General features: G+C 42.0%; 1 protein-coding gene across 7 annotated transcripts; it reads left to right on the forward strand.

The window, feature by feature from the left end:
* The first annotated feature begins 7104 nt into the window (after window positions 1-7104).
* Window positions 7105-12594, forward strand: LOC103665516 (HLA class II histocompatibility antigen, DO beta chain). Of its 7 annotated transcripts, none has more exons than XM_008693465.2 (7): window positions 7145-7285; window positions 7623-7786; window positions 10285-10554; window positions 11020-11301; window positions 11777-11887; window positions 12137-12168; window positions 12343-12594. In XM_008693465.2, the coding sequence occupies exons 2-7, from the start codon at window positions 7765-7767 to the stop codon at window positions 12376-12378; spliced, it is 753 nt and encodes a 250-aa protein (XP_008691687.2). In that variant the 5' UTR covers window positions 7145-7285; window positions 7623-7764; the 3' UTR covers window positions 12379-12594. The 7 variants fall into 7 exon arrangements, with proteins under 7 accessions (XP_040500720.1, XP_008691688.2, XP_008691686.2 ...); XM_040644789.1 differs by having other exon boundaries at window positions 10288-10554; XM_040644786.1 differs by lacking the exon at window positions 7623-7786 and having other exon boundaries at window positions 7105-7285; window positions 10268-10554.
* The last annotated feature ends 896 nt before the right edge of the window (window positions 12595-13490 follow it).

Consider the following 13490-nt stretch of genomic DNA (forward strand, 5'->3'; position numbering starts at 1 on the left):
ATGGACCTATATTAAACTTTCTTTATTAAAAACAGAGAACATATCTTTTCAAGTTCCAGCAAAACATTAGTGGAAATGGACTACGGTACAAAAAAACCTCAGTAAGTTCCTAAAAATAGAAATGATATAGATACTATTCTCTGACCGTAATGGAACAAGCTGGATAATAATAACAAAGTTAGAAAAGAAAAATACTTCTCCACGTAGGCACTTAAAGAAACTATTTCTTTCTTGATCAGAGAGAAAAACAAAAATGAAAATTTCTAGAAAAATGATAATTAAAAATCACATATCAAAAGTCTCGAGATATAGCTCAGGCAGTGCTCAGCAGAGAATTCATGGCCTTAGTTGCTTAAATCAATGAAAGGAAAGAAGGAAACCAAGCGAATTAAGTGAAAAGAGCAGCATACTTAGTCACATGAGAACAGGAGCAGATAATAAAAATAAAAGCAGAAATTGAAGAGTTAGAAAATGGAAAAATAGAATAAATTCAAAAGTTCTAAAAAATTTCAATAAAAATAAACCACTGACAAACCTAATCAAGAAAAAAGTAGAGAAAATAAGAAATGACAAGGACAACATTAATACATGAACAGGGGAAAATCATAAGAAATTGTTCAATTTTTTAAAAAGATTTTATTTATTTATTTGACAGAGATAGAGACAGCCAGCGAGAGAGGGAACACAAGCAGGGGGAGTGGGAGAGGAAGAAGCAGACTCATAGCGGAGGAGCCTGATGTGGGGCTCGATCCCATAACGCTGGGATCACGCCCTGAGCCGAAGGCAGACGCTTAACGACTTCGCCACCCAGGCGCCCCAAGAAATTGTTCAATTTTATAAAAATAAACTTGAAAACTTGGGTTGAATGAATAATTCTCTTGAAAAATACACCAAAACCAATCCCTTTAGAGGTAGAATATTTGTATAGAATAATTTCCAATGAAGAAACAGGAAAAGTTGTAAAAGAGCTACCCCAGTAAAAGCTCCAGCCAGGTCCAGACATTTAGGGCAATGTAATAAAGTCTTTAAAGAAAAACAAAAAAAAAGAAAATTCTAATCCTAATTAAATGGTTCAGCAGCAGCAAATGTGTTCTTTTAGTGAAGTAAGTATAATACCAATGTTAAACTATGACAATGCATTAAAATAAAAACTGTAGATGAATTTACTTATTAATATTGATGCAAAAATCCTTAAAAATATTTATAATATTCTGTTTACAACAGAATCTAGCATGAATTGAAAAAACAAAACAAAACATCAAGATAGGTTGGGTTTGTTCTAGAGAGACTTTTTAAAGTTCATAATATGATAATTTCAGTGGGTATTTCCTAAGAATAATGAGTTTAAGTAAACAAATTAGCAGAACAAAACACCACCAACATTCACTTTTTTCCAGGATGATGTGGTGGACAAAACCATCCTAGGAGAACGGTGTCACATAGTAAGCATATATCAGTATGTTGGGTGGATCCGCCCAGCCAGCCGTCGTATCAAAGCCCAGACCCTTGGTTCCTCATTCTCAAATGGATTCTCACTGACTCAGATCACAAGTTTGCTTCCGACACCCCAGATTCCAACAATTTCTGTTGTCTCTCATATTCTTTCCTTCTTACCTTTCCCCTCATGTCACCACCGAGGGAGAATTTAGCAAGTGTTTTGAGCTGGCAAAATTCTTAGCTTAGTACAGTTCCTTCAGTTAAACCGTGTCTCAGCATACAGTGTTCCCTAAACATATGTCTTAATTTTCTTTTTTAAATAAGATTTTACTTATTTATTAATTTGAGAGAGAGTGCAAGGTGGTAGGAGCAGAGGGAGAGGGACAAGCAGACTTTGCACTCAGTGTGGAGCCCGATGCAGGGCTTAATCCCATGTCGCTGAGATCATTACCTATGCCAAAATCAAGAGTCAGATGCTTAACCAACTGAGCCACCCAGGCACCCCTACCCCATTCCTTCCTTCCTTCCTTCCCCCCTTCCTTCCTTCCTTCCTTCCTTCCTTCCTTCCTTCCTTCCTTCCTTCCTTCCCCCCTCCTTCCTTCTTTCCTTCCTTCCTTCTTTTTAAAATAACCCTGGGATCATGACCTGAGCCAAAGGCAGACGCCTAATGATTGAGCCACCCAGGAGCCCTAAAATATTTTTATTTTATTTTTAAATAGGCTCCACACCCCACGTTGGGCTCAAACTCATGACCCCAAGATCAAGAGTCTCATAGTCTACTGTCTGAGCCAGCGAGGTGCCCCTATGTTTTCATTTTCTGTTCAGTAACTCCGAATATTTTTCTAATGTCTCCAAGGAAGTTTATGTTTCTTGTGATAGGAGGGTGTAGGAAGAGGAAAATGAAGGTAAACAAACAGTTTATTTCAACTTCAAAGTCACCAAAATAGTAATTGAAGGGGGATTTGTGTCAGATACTAGGGAGAATAATGATTTTATACCTCTCTCAAGAAACAATCACACCAGGGTGCCTGGGTGACCTAGTCGGTTAAGCGTCTGACTCTTGATTTCAGTCAGGTCATGATCTCAGGGTTGTGAGACTGACTCCATGTTGGATTCCACACTCAGTGCAGAGTCTCTTCCTCTTCCCCTGTCCTCCTCCCACTCGAGTGTGTGCTGTCTCTCTAAAAAAAAGGAAAGAATCACATGTATCATACGTACCTTCTCTCACTCCCTAGAGAATAGATTAGGGAGGGAATGAGGAAGTGGGATGCAAGATACAGATTTGAGCGAAAAATCACAGAAGTATCTATATTAGGAAGTGTTCTTGGTTGAAATCAGACAGGAAGAGAGAGATCAGAATGCCCCACCTTGTTTTTCAAGCTCATACAAGTAGAATACAAAAACAGAAGCATGGAAGAAAGGAGCCAGGCCACCACCTCTCCCTTCGTTAGCTTCTCGCCAGAGCTGACTCAACAAAGTTTCTAACTGGATGAACTGATGCTTGTATCAGAGGCCATTGACAAGGGAGATTCACAGATTTATCCTGTTTTCTCTTCTTAGTGCCCATAGATAGGTTCTATGCCACTCCTTGCTTGCGATATAGGAGACCACTGACTTCCTTTTGTGAGATAGGTCTCTTCTGGCTCCAAATAGTTCTAATAAAATCCTTCAGTTATTTTGCTCCTTTGTGCATCTTATCATTGCAAGGATACTGAAGGAGTAGAAATAAAGCTGTCCTGGGCCCCCAAATAAGAAATACCATGCAACGGAAAAAGCACTGCTGATATGTGACCCTTGGTTTATTCTTTCACTACTTTGTCTATAAAAGGGAGATCATAATAATATCTCTGCAAAGGGTCATTATTATGATTCTCTCTCTATTCTTCTTTTTCTCTCTTTCTCTCTCCCCTCATCCCCCACCACCATGCATAGACACAGACATTCATAGTGCTTAGAAAACTGACTCATAACGTAGAATCAACAAATATTAGCTATTATGGTGATGATGTAGGCAAATCAGATTTTAGAGTTTATGAGCCTGAAACACTTTCACACCAGTAGTAGGAAGGAGCAGCCCTCCTAACTTTCTGGTTCAGCATCCACATCCTCCAGTCTGCCCTCAATACGTCTTGCCGTCCATCAACTCTTTCTCTTCCTCTAAACCCAAATACAAGCACAGCTTTTATCTGTATTCTCTAGGCCTCACTCTTTCTTCTCTCCTCAAGATCTCTCTCTCATCCTGGAGAGAAGGGTCCAAAGCCCAGCTACAGTACTGCCTGCAGAAGAGCTAACTAGACGTGGACTTAAGCCTCTATTACCCTCTCATGCTTTTGCTGCTTCTGATAATCTCCATGACAGGTTCTCACTCATTTAGCTTCAAGTAGAATGTTTTTCTCCACTTCCAAATGAGATTAAATACCTGGGAAAGACTAAGGTAGGTGTGGGTAGGACAAAGGGGGGGAAGTTAAAACTCAGTGGCTTGAGCTCCTTCTGATTACCACCTTTTCACTCAGTTCCACACGTACCCTCCCAAGTGGGAGCAACATAACCATATGCCTCTAGAAGTACCACCCACAGTCATGGGTCAGATGCTCTGTGGACAGAGTCTACCAGTTTTGGCCTGTGCTCCGGCTTCTAATTCATGAATATTCAAATATACTTGAGGGATGTGGAGGGGGCAGGTCAACATTCTTGTTCTTGTTCTATATTAGTTAGGTTAAGTTAGCCAGGCTGGGGGCGCCTGGGTGGCTCAGTCATTCAGAGTCTGCCTTTGGCTCAGGGCGTGATCCCAGGACGCTGGGATCGAGCCCCGCATTGGGCTCCCTGCTCAGCTGGGAGCCTGCTTCTTCCTCTCCCACTCCCCCTGCTGTGTTCCCACTCTCACTGGCTGTATCTCTCTATCAAAAAAAAAAAAAAAAAGTTAGGCCAGGCTGTGGTAACAACCCTCAGAGCCTTAATCAAGTAAAAGTTCTCTCTCATTCATACAGCACCTGTTGTGGGTCTGGGTGACTCTCTAGGGTTTCTCCTCTTCATGATGACTCTTAGATTGCTTTTATATTCTGATTCCACCATTTCAACACAAGGCTATCTTGGTTGACTTGCTAAGTGAAGAAGAGAAGAGTCATGCAATGGTAAATTCTTTGACCAAGAATCTTTTTGTTCACTAACCATTGGCTAGAACTAGTCACACATTCCTGGGAAACCAGGAAGTACAGTTTTCCATGTGCCCAGGAAGTAGAGGATGTTGGTGAACATTAATGATGTCTTCCACACCTCCCCATCTTTTTGTTTATCTGTCGTGATCTCCCAGGAGAAGGAATTATTATTTTGATTGATCAGATTCCAGGGCAGGGCATGTTTACTAAGAGTAGGAGGGCCACAGTATTTAAAGGTTACATAGTTGCATTTACCTCTTTTCTGAATCCTATTTTTGCCATCTTGAACAGAATCCCTTTGTGACCCATGCTATTACTCTTACGTTTGGGAGTTCTTAATCCTTCAGGATTGATAGCTGGCTAGCAGTACAAGTGGGATTTAAGAGGGAACATGAGACCTGCCTTGGGTCTCATGCTTCAGAGAAACTTATCATAAAACTTCCTCCTGGGGTATCAGAGATTTGACCAGCTAATAACAGAGTCAGTCTTTGGTTTGCAATTCGGCATTACTACTTATGGGAAGAGGTGTCCTGAGGGCCTCCAAGAGTATTTGGCAAAGCATAAGTTAAGTATTCCTGGGTGTCCTGGTCAACTCCCATCATAATCCTACCTTACATACCACCAAAGCATGTGTGTTCTTTTCAGGAAGTGAAGAATTAAAGAAAGTTATGTTGTATCTTTTCCCATTCAATGAGGTAGTAGGCATGTATTTATTTATTTCAGATAATCAGAAATTTGAAAGGGATTCCAGATAAACTTTTTATTTCACTGTTTATCTCCTTTCTGTTGTTGCATGTACTGGGTATTCCAAATTCTAAAAATCTCTGCTTGTTATGTCACTTGTATCAACTATCAACTTTATCATGAACTCTTTCTAGATTTAATTAAAATTTACTCTTCTCGTGAGCCCAAACATTAGTAAATTAATCTCACTCTTCCTGAAGTTAGAGTGGATTGTTTCCTTGTCACTCCACTTAGGTTACACATTCTTGAGAACAAGGAACATGTCTGTGTCATCACTGCATGGTCCATAATATTGGGCATGGATGGCCTGTGCTAAATAAATAATAATGTACTTATAGGCTACTTTGGTTAAAAAGCAGCCTTCTCTCTGTAGTTGTCAAATAGATTTTCTTGCAATTCCTTTCTAGCAGGAGATATTTGCCCTGTCCTAAATGGAGTCCATTGAAGCCATACAACCAGAACTTCCTCATTCCCCTCTTGCTCACCTCCAATCTCCCTGTCTTCATTCTAGTCTCTGAACAAGTGTTCCTTTTTATAACCAAGTCTGACAATCTCTTTCTTTGGATTCCATTAAGAATTCTGGGGGTAATTTCTCTTTTCTTCTCCTTTTTATGTTCAATTTCTCCCGTGTACAGATGCCTTTCACTTGACTGAGAAACTTGTTAAGGTCTTTCCTTTTTTTTTTTTTTTCCATTTCAAGTTTTTGTTTAAATTCTAGTTAGTTAACATATAGTGTAATATTGGTTTCAGGAGTAGAATTTAGTGAATCATCATGTACATTTAACACCCAGTGCTCATCACAACAAGTGCCCTCCATAATACCCATCACCCATTTAACTGTTGAGGTCTTTCTTAAAGGTAACTTACCTTTTGCATGCCTTTTCGCTCAAGTTAGAGTCCCATCTTTTCCTTTGTTTTCCCTTCCAACATTCTTGGAGGCCTGTTTATATCTGCTGCCTTCATTTCTAATACTCTATGTCCCACTGAAGGCTGTTAATGCTCCACTAATTATAAAACACAATAATTCTTCTTCTATTTCATCCTTCTAAACATTTTTTAAAAAAGATTGTATTTATTTATTTGAAGGGGGTTGGGGAGGGACAGAAAAACAACCAAAATCCCACTGAGTGGGAAGCCCATCGTGGGGCTCAATCCCAGAGCTCTGAGATCATGACCTGAGCCGAAGTCAGATGCTTAACTGACTGAGCCACCCGGGAGTTCTCTCTTGAACATTTTTGCAGCATTTTATTCTTTTATCTTCTCCCTTCTTCTCCTTCCTCCTCCCCTTCCCCCCCCCTCCTCCTCCTCCTCCTTCTTCTTCTTCTTCTTTTGGTGGCTCTCTCTTGGTTTATAGGAAATCATACTCTCCAGGTGGTTCTCAATCTCTTCTATGATAATCCCTTCATTAACTCATCTTAAGGCAAATGCTTCAGAATGCTGTCTACTTTCTGCTTTATTTGGCAATGTCGGCCACCCCGCAGGAGAAGAGACTTATTGGTTAAAAGATAGTGGAATGCAAAGCAAACAATCTGCGTAGTTCTTCTAGGACCACATACAGTGTACGCTATTTTAAAAAAATTTTTCTCACAGCCCATTTTCCACACACATCAGACAGTGATTCTGCAGGTAAACAATTCTTGAGTGGTACACACGACTTTATGAAAGTAGTCTACCCAGCATCTAATGATGCAAAACCCTTCTGTCATGATTGGTTATCAGTGTGAAGAGTTTCCAATCCTGAGCAAATCAGAAAGGTATTCATACTCTCATATTTTTTTTGACTGAGTTTTGTGGGGGCAAGCCCCATTCTGAAGAGGTTGATGACTTTACTGTCTAATTTTTTATTTTTCCTTCCAGAATGGGTTCTGGGTGGTTTCCATGGATGGTGGCTCTCCTAGTGAGTGTAATCCGACTGGATTCCTCCATGACTCAAGTCAGAGACTCTCCAGGTAAGAACAGAGCAAAAAATTTTTTTTCAGTTGTGTATGCAAGAATTGACATGGGGGAGGGATGCTTTTCCCTGTAGGTCCAGGCTGCAGACCAGATTGAACTGGCTTCTGGCTTCAAAGTGTTCTTCCCTTTGAAATTAAAATATGCCTCCCCTCTTTACCACACACATTGGACTGCTGGGAAAAGGGACTTCCTACACCAGAGCCCAGCTTCAAGGAGAAGGGTGCTAGGAAGAAGGGAAACATTTTGTCTTGCTTAGAGTCCTTATTGTATCAATGCCAGTCTCAAGAACTGTATTAACTGGGGGTAGTCTAAGAATAGTTGCCATTTTTCCAGACAGGAGTTTGCTCTGATGGTTGCAACTGTTTTATATTTATCCAACTGGGATACATGTGGAGGAAAGAAATTGGAAACAAAGGTTTCTTCTATTGGCATTTATTAACCCCAGTTTTGAGAATGAAGAGAAGTTGAATGCAGTATGCCTGTGCTCTGGTTCCTGGGTATGTGTATTTATTGCTGTTATTTTTCTAGCCGAGGAGATGGGCTGTGTGAACATGAGGCAGTATTACACCCTGAAAACATATTTATCAGCAGAAAATAGGATAAATTGTGCTAAAAAAAGAGTTTGCTTGAATGTCAAAGTTTCATTAAATACAAAAGAGGAACAAACCTGGGAGGGTGGGGTGGGTAGGAGAAGATCTTTATTCTCCCAGAATAGAAACCTCTCTAAGCTTATAATGTCCATTAAGCAACACAAATGAAAAACAAACAAACAAACAAACAAACAGTCAGTTTAGATCTTAAATCTAACCCCAAAATAATTTCCTTTTTCTGATTTAAACTGTAAGAAGGAAGAGCACTGGAGGTTAGAGCTGAGTTTAGCTGCTAAGAGCTGATTCCTGCAGGAAGGATGCTGCCATCCTTCACACTCAGCTCAGTAGTTCCCAGAGGAGGCCTCTGAGTTTAGAAATGAAAGTAAATTTACAATTCAGGATCAATAACAATTATCCCTCAAGCCTTAATTCATGCCATTTCTGCAGGTGGATCTTTTCTGACCAACCTGCCTTATCAATCGATTTGAATTTCCTTTTATTTTTGTTGTTCTCGAGTGCATACAGAGAATTGTTTCAATCTTACCCAGTGAGTTCACAGCACTTGGCAATCATTTGTCGGTGCAACGACTCTCTCCTCTTTCCTGGTCTGCATTTTCATGCCCTCCTTTCCTTACAGATCCATTCTAATATGTCTGGTGTGTCTTTAACTTTGAGGCTGGGCTTTAAGAATATTTAGCATTGTTTTTCATGTGTACTTAAAAATGTTAATAAACATTGTGCACTGAATCACATTCTTCTTTTTTTGGTCACCTAACACTATACTTTTGAGCTCTGCTGCAGTGTTGTTTTCAATGGAAAGCAGGTCAGGGAGGGTAAGTGGTTCTAGGTATAACTACTGGATATAGAACTAGAACCCAAATCAACTGAAACATAATCCGGGGCCGTTTACCACTTGGTTACTTAAAATTTTTCGGATCTTCACATCTATGACAGGTATCATTGTGTCTTAGTCCATTCTGGCTGCTGTTACAAAGTACCACACAGACTGGGTGGCTTATAAACAACAGAAATTTATTTCTCACGGTTCTGGAGGCTGGGAAGTCCAAGATCGGGGCGTCAGCATGGCTGTGTTCTGGTGGACACTCTCCTCCTGGTTCATAGGTGGCACCTTCTCCCTGTGTCCTAATGTGGTGGAAGGGTCTTGGGATCTCTCTGGAGCCTCCTTTACAAGGGCTAATCCCATTCATGAGGGAGGGCTCCACCCTCATGACCCAAGCACCTCTCAAAAGTACCTCCTACTGATAAATAACATCACCTTTGGGGGTTAGGATCGCAACACATGAATTTTGGGGGAGGGGCACAAACACTCAGGCCAGAGCACACTGTGTGCTCAGTGAATAAGAATTATACTCTTTCTTACCAATGAGAACAGATTACATAATTTTTTAGTGTTGAATTACACTGAAGAACATGAGCAGAGTAGACCTGGTATGAAAAAATATGTAGCTGAAACTAATCACTATCAACGTTAGTAAGGTGTCTGAAAGTAGAAAATCATAATGGACGATGGAATTATGTTTTTTTATTCCACCTTTAATGGCACAGTTTCATGTAAACCCCCTGCCCCCCAAAGAAGGTTTAAGCTAATTGTGTATCCCCTATCACCATGTTGTTGTAGCTACTGGAAGGGTAGGTATAGTGCCAATGATGCTGATGGCAATATTAATCTTTGAGCCGTGAATTAGAATTATTTTACTTCACACCAACAAAGTTAATGAAATCATTACCTTATTAGAGCCAACAGGGGGGTGAGGTCTCTAGGTAAGAGTGCAAGGGGAAAGGTCCAAAAGAAAATTTTTGGAGAAAACCCATAGTGAGGAAAAAGTATAAGGTGTGTTAGTTTCACATCAAAATGTGTACCTAGTCTGCATTTCTTTGCACATCCTCCCCCACCCCCACCATCACTCCCTCACTTCACTCCAGAAGGAACGTATAGAATGAACCTGCTACGGACAAGAGCACTATTGAATTATTTCATTTGGGGATGGATGTTTTTGACTTGATAACAAGGGGTGTTAAAACCTTGGGCTTCTGAAAACTTGGCTTGGAGAAACCGGCACAGTGTCAGCAAAACACAAACGGTCAAAAAATACTTGTGGAATGAATGTTTATGTCTCTTGGGACTCTCTCTTTGGCTTGCCTTTTTTGGGTTCCATGTCTTCTGTTTGGCTGGCCCAGTAGGATGGGCCTCAGGCTTTCTTCCACAATGGATGTCTCTTTGCTAAATGGAACCGGGGTGGGGCCCAGGGGAAAAGAGGCTACTTTGACCTATTTACTGAAGTTAAAAGGCCTCCTCTCATATCCATGTGGTCTAGCATAGTTTTACCATGTATGGGTTTCCACTTTTTAGTGGTGGTTGGATTATAGTCTTTCTTGTTTTCTAGAAGATTTCGTGATTCAGGCAAAGGCTGACTGTTACTTCATCAACGGGACAGAGAAAGTGCAGTTTGTGGTGAGATTCATTTTTAACTTGGAGGAGTATGCACGTTTCGACAGCTGTGTGGGAATGTTTGTGGCGTTGACAGAGCTGGGGAAGCCTGATGCTGAGCTGTGGAACAGTCGGCCGGATATACTGGAGAGGAGTAGAGCTTCTGTGGATGCCCTCTGCAGGCGTAACTACAAGCTGGGTGCACCCTTCACTGTGAGGAGGAAAGGTGAGGTGGGAGGTGAGGTCTGTTGGGGTTCAGGAGCCTCCCGCATGTGAACCTGACCATGGGCTTTACTTCCTTATGATAGGCAATTTCCTGCTTCACGATATATGGCTTATGAGCAGGGAAGTCTCTGTATGTGTTCTGTCCCCAGTTGTGATTCACTCATTATACTCACAAGTCAAGTCACTGTGGTCTTGGTCCCAGACCCCCAAAGTTCTCAAGGACGTTAAGGACCAGTGGGCTCTCGAGTAGAAGGGGTAATTGTGGGAGTATCTGATAAGGCCCAACTCCTCCTTGGGGCATTATTATACCCCGTTTCTGAGTCTTGGGGGCAGAGATTTCTTCCCATTTCCAGTTTCCCCTTGGGTGGTGTGAGAAGGAGATTAGGGGCAGAGATAGTCTCTTGAGGAACCTGTCCTGGCTTGGTGGTTTTCCTTCACAATGTCTCATTTTTCTCTCCCCTCCCAGTACAACCAGAGGTGACAGTGTATCCAGAGAGGATCCCGTCCCTGCAGCACCGCAATTTGCTGCTCTGCTCTGTGACAGGTTTCTATCCAGGAGACATCAAGATCAGGTGGTTCCGGAATGGGCAGGAGGAGAGGGTCGGGGTCATGTCCACTGGCCTCATCAGGAATGGAGACTGGACCTTCCAGACAATGGTGATGCTGGAAATGACTCCTGAACTTGGAGATGTCTACACTTGCCTTGTTAATCATCCCAGCCTGCTGAGCCCTATTTCTGTGGAGTGGAGTGAGAATCGGCTTCTTGTACTCTCTAGTTCCGACTCAGGGTGATGCCGCCTCAGCACAGGGCCTGTGTGACCTCTGCATTCATCTTGGTCCCAAGAGTCATTCTTCTTTCCCCTGATCTGGGGGAGTCATGGAAATCGGGTTCCTTGAGTTAGGGTGGGAGAAGACATGGCAGATATCTATGTTTGTATCTTCCAAGAAATAAGGAGGTCTAATCACCTCATCACTTATTTCCAACTGTGGGAACTAGTGTCCTCTAATACTTTGTCTTAGTAGGTTGGGGGGCATTCTCGTGGGCTGCAGGAATCAGTTACAGAAACTCCATGGGTGCAAACCTTGGCTTCAAAGAACCATTTCTAAATGTACTTCTCTTCTCCATAGCATTTGATTTGGTGTCCAGTACAGGCTCTGGGATTCCAAGAAGGCACACCAAATATTGGGAGCTTTCTACTAATTTTAAGACCTGTTTCCCATAGGAGCTCAGTCTGCATATTCTTGGAGAAAGATGCTAAGTGGAAGTGCAACCTTCCTGCTTGGGCTGATCTTCTTTCTCGTGGGGACTGTCATCTGCCTCAGGGCTCAGAAAGGTAAATGAGCCTCTCAAGAGTCCCCTTGCCACCTGCCCCATGGTTCTCCCATTTCCCACTTCCCCTAACTTCAAAGATGCAAGGCAGAGAAAGCTGATTATACTTCTCAGGAATCACCAGGATAGTCCTTTGCGGGGGGCGGTCAGCAGAGATGGAGTTCTGATATTTCAGGTCACTGCCCCACCCTTCAGGATAATCACAACATTTGGTCCTAATGAAGGGCGTTCTGTTTCTTCCCTCTCATTCCAGGATATGTGCAGATTCAGTTGTCTGGTGATGAGGTAATGTCTTCTTCCTTGTCTTTGGGTGGCCGATTGCTCTCCCAATGCTTTGGCCAGAGGGAGACGTTTTGGGGACAGGATATGAGGCTGGCTCTGGCTGGGTGGCTCGGGGTGCCGAGTCTCTGGAATGCGAGGGTGGGGTCCCTCCTGAGACCCTGATCACTGTCCCTGCAGGTCTCAAGCGCAGTTCCTTCACCACAACCATGCTAAGGTCCCAACCAAAGCTTCTTGCCTTGGAGCCTGAAGTAGTACCGAGGGGATTGAGCCCAGGACTAAGTGAGCCCTGTGACTTACCCTCACGTCTTCCTCTTTCCAACTGCGCTCTCCACTGTCTCCAGAAGACAAACACTCAGAGGCACTGTTTCTTTTTCACTGTTTTTTATGACCTATTTTCTGTAAAATAAAACTGAGATACCAATAACCACACAAAATGTAGAATTTAATGAATTACTTAAGGCAAACCCCCTGTAATTACCACTCAGGTCAAGAAATAGAACTTTACCAGCCATGCAGGAGTCTCCATGTACCTCAGACCTATCAACCCGCTCTGTCCTCTCAAAGGTAATCCTATTCTGACTGTTAGAATAACCACTTTGTTGTATTTTTTTTTTATTCCCTATTCACTCAAGTCTGAATTCATGACAACATAGCTTAGTTGACTTTTATGCCTCATACTTTACTGGTTTCTTCTGTATCCCTTTCCCTCCCTTATGATTAATATTTTGAAAAGCCTGAGGTATTTGACCTGCAGAGTTTCTCACGGTCTGGATTTTACCAATTGCACGCACCTGGTGCCATTTAGCATGTCCTTCTGTCCTCTGCATTTTCTGCAAGTTGGCATCTGGCTGCAGAGGCTGGATAGACTCAGGTTTAATTTCTTTGGCAAGTCTGTGGGTGGCAATGTGTTTTTTCACCATAAGGCACAGACTGTCCAGTTGTATCTCTTTTTGTGGTGCTGTCGCTGTTGGGGCTCATTGCATAGGCCCTTTCATTCACTGGGGGCTGCAGAATTGGGATATCTTCATTCTGTCATTCCTTCTTTATTCATATGCTTAATTGCTTCCATAAAGAGACACTTCCCTTCCTTTACCGGTGGGTTGCCCAGTGGTACAGTGGAAAGAAAGTAGCAGTGTTTAACTCTTTCCCTTTATTAGTTTTCCAGCTAATGAATTTGGTTCCTACTATTATCCAAAGGTGAGCAGTTAGGTTTTACTTTTTATTTTTCTTTTTTTGTATCATTATAAGCTCAAGGATTTGAATGTATTCGATGGATTTTAGCTCATGGCAGTTTTTAGCCATGAGTTGAATCGTATCACTTGAGG

The sequence above is a fragment of the Ursus maritimus genome, unplaced genomic scaffold, assembly GCF_017311325.1.
Source record: "Ursus maritimus isolate PB19 unplaced genomic scaffold, ASM1731132v1 scaffold_30, whole genome shotgun sequence".
In the NCBI taxonomy this organism is placed as follows: Eukaryota; Metazoa; Chordata; class Mammalia; order Carnivora; family Ursidae; genus Ursus; species Ursus maritimus.

Coding starts and splice junctions, on each gene's coding strand:
- LOC103665516 (XM_008693462.2), top strand. CDS start 7,195: ATGGGTTCTGGGTGGTTTCCATGGATGGTGGCTCTCCTAGTGAGTGTA. Junction 10,555..11,019: donor CTTCACTGTGAGGAGGAAAG/GTGAGGTGGGAG, acceptor CTCCCCTCCCAG/TACAACCAGAGGTGACAGTG. Junction 12,169..12,342: donor TTCAGTTGTCTGGTGATGAG/GTAATGTCTTCT, acceptor CTGTCCCTGCAG/GTCTCAAGCGCAGTTCCTTC.